The following is a 5582-nucleotide window of genomic DNA, read 5'->3' as shown; positions in this document are numbered from 1 at the left end:
TACTATAAAATCCTTGGCAGTACCCGCATCTCTCTAGAAGCTTTCAGGAGGGAGGCAGCCGTCTCCTCTCCAAGTAGTTTTCTTAATAACATGTTTCATTTTTGTATTCACACTTGTTCATAGATCAACTTTGTTACAGGCAAAGGACTGTCAGAATTTCTCAAGTGCAAAAACTTAATTAATTTTCTTCCCCCTTGTCAATCTCTTACTTTTTAATTAACTCCAATCTACTGTTATTGCTGCTGAAAGGATATTTATAAAATTTCTTGATATTTACTTTGCATGTTAGGGTATTTATTTTCAGTGTTCTCTGCTGAGTGAGGTAATTTTTATCATGTCGTGATTTAAGCTGCTATAGGGTGAATTCAGATTTACTCTCTATTTTCTTAATATAGTCTGTCCAAAAAAAAGTCTCACAACATACAATTTAGAGATTTTTTTCTCTTTTTTTCATGATTCATTTGCTTTCCTAGACACAAACAGCTTATCGTATCCTAGACCAATGTTATCAACCATACTATATATTAAAAAAAAAAAAGTTGCAGAAACACCAGCAAACCTTGTAGGAGTTACTTGTTGAAGGCATGTTTGCATTCATATTCCTATGCGCAAAGCTCATGTCCATATACTAGTGATTTTTTCACCTTTTTTCACTAACATCTTGGATTATGTCTGACGTAAAAAATATTCTACCTAGGCTTGACAGCTTTAAAAATCTTCAAGGGCTTATGCTAAACAGGAAACATTTCAGAGGAAGAGTTATGTTAAAATTTAAAATAAACAAAATTGCTGTTATCTTGGAAAGAATCTTGATGACTTAAAAAAACCCCTCATTTATTTTCACTCCATTTAAATGTATCAGTTTCAATAGCAAAACAACTAGAGAAATTCCAATGTGAACAAATTTTAAAGTAATGACCAAGGATTATCAATATTTTACTTATTTCACCTTTTAATGTCTTCGCGTATGGCATCATTAATCCCACTCCTGAAGGGACTTTAATTTCATTACAGCAGAAATTTCAGTGCTGGGTAAATCTCTACTTAAGACTCATAACACAAGATCTCTTTGGTTCAAAAATCTACTGTGTAATTAATTCTATTTATGCTGTTCAACTCTGTTTTCCTTCATATTAAAAAGCATATTGGCAAAGAAAATGACATTATTGCTGGCATAAAATGACAGCGATGAATGTAACAAGCTTTTCCGTACCTTGAGAGTCATCTGAATTCCCCATTCAAGGAATTATTATACATATCCCCGCTCAGGGATTATTACTATTTCCTCACCCATAACAGACAATTATAATTACTTACATGTTCCATGGGACCACTATAGGAATAAACTTCACTATTTGTGATGAGAAAAAAGCAAGCTAGGTAAGTGTTAAGTTGTGAAATTTACAGCCACATTAGACTATTACAGGGATGATGGGAGTATGGGATTCACTTAGCTATGATAACTTTGTTTTGTTCCATTTCATCAACTAAGCTAAAAAAAAACTGTGATTTTTTTTTTTAGGAAAAACATGAATATTTTAGGAAAAAATACAAAGTAGTTATCTCTGACATCTGTATTGACAGGTTGGCAAGACGTGTTTGGGGAATCGCAATAATTCAACATCTCGTTTGAAGACAGCAGAAACAGAGACAAGCTTTCAGGTATTCTGTTTCTGAGGAATTCTCAAGCTTTCAGGTATTCTGTTTCTGAGGAATTGTCGGGTTTTTATTAAAAGGTCTCGTAAAGCATGCAATTACTTGAGGTATATTTACACATTCTACGCTAATGCTTTTGAAATGGAACTGCTTACTCAGTTCAGACTTTGACTGTACCTGACTGCAGTTCATCTGTTCAAAATGGCTTGTGGTTGGTAACAATTTGCAAAACTATTTAATACTTGAAGAACTGAACTATCCTAGTAGTCGAATGACTTAATTTGATAACGTAATGTCCATAGCACTGGGAACAGGAGAAGAGAGAGATTTCCAAAATAATTATGTATCTGCAATGATGTGAAGCTGTATTCAGCCACGTTACCAACGGAAAAGTCTTAAGCAAGTTGTACACCTGAGCTCTTCGTGTGATAGACCAAGAGAGAGAGAAAGATAAAAATCACCATGATTATAAAGCAGCATCGGACTTGCATGGTTTTGCACTGTCAAAGATTGTTAAATATGCTTCCTTTAGTAGAGATCAGAATCCTTTTCTAGACGCAGTTGACGAATATCATATTCTGTTATAGGAGTTTAACACTGGTACATCAGTTTAACAGAAATACAGCTCTGTGTGCACTATCGCCATGGATTTTTAACATACTTTATTTGCTTATGTATGCGCATATCACGTATGCAGTGCTTACACTGATGCTCTTTTCACCTTCAGCAGAAGTTGCACAGCCCTCCGTGGAGTAAACCCGAAGATAAAAAATCACCTGAAAGAAATGAGAAAAAATTTGAAGAGTCTGTTAGTACAAAAGAAAAAAAACTCTAAGCGCTACTAATCTACATTAAAAATGCCCATCACTTGCTTCCATCTTCATATTCTTTTTAGTCCAGAGGCATGAAATGTACCAGGTTTCTAAAGCATGCGTTTTTCACTATTTTATGAATGTTTGTAAATTAGTCTAGAATAGACCAATTAGTACCTTTCAGCAATAATCCAAAGTGGATGTTTGAAGAAATGCTTTGTAATACAGTCCGGTTTTTGAACTATTGTTCTACCTGATCAGTAACTGCATACTACAGCCATTCTTAAGTATTTTCTCTGTTCTATTTCATGTACCTTTATGGCAGATTAGGTTTTAAACCAAGTTAAGATTAAGGGGCAGTTAACGTGGGGAAAAAATATCTGTGTAAACATAGTTAAAATACAATACAACTCATAAGAACAACTGTAAAAACGGAACAGTGGAGGTCCGTGTATACTTACCTTTCAGTAATACCATTTCAAATCTGCTTACTTAAACAATAAAAGATGCTTGGTTGTTTTTTTTCTAACTGCTATCACAAGTAGTCCATTTTTGAGTGCTGAAGTGTTGACAGAAATGCAGAGTTAAAGGGATGGAGATAGAGTGAGTCATGGCTTTTAGGATTCAAGCAAAAATTTTTGCAGGTGGAAAGGAGTTAAAATTTGATAGTTTGGGTGCCAGTCATGGGAAGTCAGTTCCATCCCTTATATTTGTGCTGATCTCAACAGGATAAATATACTTTAAATGGCAAAACCCCACTTTGTCCACTACAGGTGGCCCTTGGGCACTACAGCAGAGAGGAGCATTTTGGTCGGGGTAAACTCTGTGACTCCTAGGGTTCTTCCAGTTTCTCATGGGTCACATACTCTACGACAAGAAAGCAGAAAGGAAGGGAGGAGAAGGAAGAGAGAAGATTTTGCTTCTTTGTGTGTATGTCATTATTGGTCTAATTTAGGAATTCATATGCCTCATCTTGTTGAGATGCAAATCTTTCAAGAACTAGTGCCTTAGGAACAGTTAATTGCCTGATGCAATGCTTTTATGCTTTCCTCTTGCATGAAGTGTTTTAAGCAGTTGTAACTTGTAAACTCCCACCTTCCTCTTACTATACACAGCCACGCATTACAACTTTTACTAGATTGAAAGTAGTTTACCTATATTTGCTTTTCTTTGCTTTTAAATCTGTTTAAGAAGCAAATAGACAAATCTTTTCTTTTGTTTAGTGGTGCTCTCTGCTTCAGTTTTAGCTTTTAAGATTCTACCTGTCCTTCAACAGTCTCATCCAATAGCTGTCTGTTCCTTGCTGGTGTGAATAATATTTCACCCTGATGTCTTGTATATGCTCCTCTACTCAAATGTAGATATTGCAGAATGGTAGGTTTCTCTGTCTGGAGAAATTACAACAATTTTAAAAAGAAAAGAAACTCATGAGCTGACCAAATGATGGCAAAGTACTGCTCAACAAAGTCGCGCTACTATCAAGGAAAAGATTATCCATGTTAAGTGTCAAAAGACATGAAATCCTGGCCACAAAAATAATCAGAAGAGAGATGTGGCTTTTCACATCTGATCCTAAAATCAATCATCATCAAATCGTACCTATCAAATACAATATGAATTTGTCTCAGGCAAATGTGAGCCACATAACAGACGTTTGCTGCATTTCAGTTATAGCCACAACAAACCTGGCTGAAGAGAGTCTGCCGTATTTCAGAATTTTCACTGAGCAAGAGACTTGTGATCCTGTCATATCTACAGCTGGTGCTAATTGCTAGTTATGTCAAAACCAGCATTTCTTTGCATTTGACACACCTGAACTGAAATATCTGAGGTACGGGCTGAAAAGGTCACTGAAACTTTCAATCATCTGTCTAGAAAGGACATGGATCTTCACATACGTGTCCCAGAGGAATGAGGTAAGCTGTCCTACCTGGCTTTTGTTTCACCTTTCTAAAGAACTCAGCAGTGCTGACAGCATATCTACTATTGTTATAACTGCTTATTATTGCTGTCTCAAGGGATGGCTTGGGGTTGGTGGCCACAACATGAAAAACCTGTACCTTATAAGTCAGCAACAATCTAGCTTGCTTTTTTTATTTTTTTAACATACATGAAACCGGTGAATGGTTGAGCAGCCCGCTGCTTTCTGGGAATGTGCATTATTTAATTGATATTTCACGACCAGATAAATAATGTAATAAATCTGTTTACCATCAGAAAAACAACACAAAATATTGAGGTGGGTGGGGTGTTGCGAGGTTGTTTTTTGTTTTGTTTTGTTTCCAAAAGGTTTACTGTTAGAGGCTTTCCTCTAGCCATGGGATCGTGATCTGGGGTATGTTTGCATGCATGTATGCTTTCACTTTTGTATGTCCCTTTTCCTAGGTGATGGTGAAGATCAGGTGAGACAGAACTGAATAAAGCCATGTTGGTGGGGAGAATTAATCCTCTTGCTTTGATTGAAGCTATAGAAATCAATTATGTCTAGTCTGAGGATTACTTGACTACCTTCAGATGGGACATTGATTGCCACTCGTTTTCAGTGTGATTAAGTTTCACTTGAAGATGATGACTGGTGGAATCCCTGCTTATCTTCATACCTACTATTTTTAGAATAATCCGCATAATGATGCAGAATTAAGAAAAATAATGATGGATAAATTAATCTTTTATCTGTACATGGTGTAGGTATATCTGATATCTTTTGTAGGTGCGGCTTAACAAATATTGCTCTTCTGAAGATTCTAGTCTTGTATCGAGAGGTTGGTACACATCTAAAGCGAAATCTATCCTTGATGGTTGTATCTCAGAGAACTACAGTTCAAAAACATATTAACATCTTTTCAGTTTGAGAGGAAACTTCTTTTCAATTTACACGTGGAAAAAAAGAAAAAATATTTTAGAGAGGACATTGGAATGTATAAGGGTTCGTGTGGTAAAAGTCAAGGATTTCGAAAAGAAAGAAGAAAACCCCCTCACAATAATGCTTCCAAGCATTAACATTGCTTGTCACTAGCAAAGATCTGTATATTTTCCCTTGGTGGATCAATAACCATTCTTTCATTCCAGCCGTGAAGGAGCAGTTTCACATCGCAGCGCTGGGATGAAGCTAAA

At 36.0% G+C, this 5582-nt stretch overlaps 1 protein-coding gene across 1 annotated transcript in view; it reads left to right on the top strand.

The window, feature by feature from the left end:
• Positions 1-2538, top strand: part of LUZP2 (leucine zipper protein 2) — a 204765-nt gene extending 202227 nt beyond the window's left edge. Inside the window, exons 11-12 of the mRNA XM_009288871.1 lie at positions 1585-1662; positions 2384-2538. Coding sequence (XP_009287146.1) covers positions 1585-1662; positions 2384-2491 — 186 coding nt within the window. The 3' untranslated portion in view covers positions 2492-2538. The remainder of the gene's footprint in view (positions 1-1584; positions 1663-2383) is intronic.
• Positions 2539-5582: the final 3044 nt, after the last annotated feature.

This window comes from Aptenodytes forsteri, unplaced genomic scaffold (genome assembly GCF_000699145.1).
Source record: "Aptenodytes forsteri isolate BGI_AS27 unplaced genomic scaffold, ASM69914v1 Scaffold8, whole genome shotgun sequence".
Taxonomy (NCBI): Eukaryota; Metazoa; Chordata; class Aves; order Sphenisciformes; family Spheniscidae; genus Aptenodytes; species Aptenodytes forsteri.
Note: the sequence above shows the minus strand (reverse complement) of the source record. Positions and strands in the feature narration are given on the sequence as shown.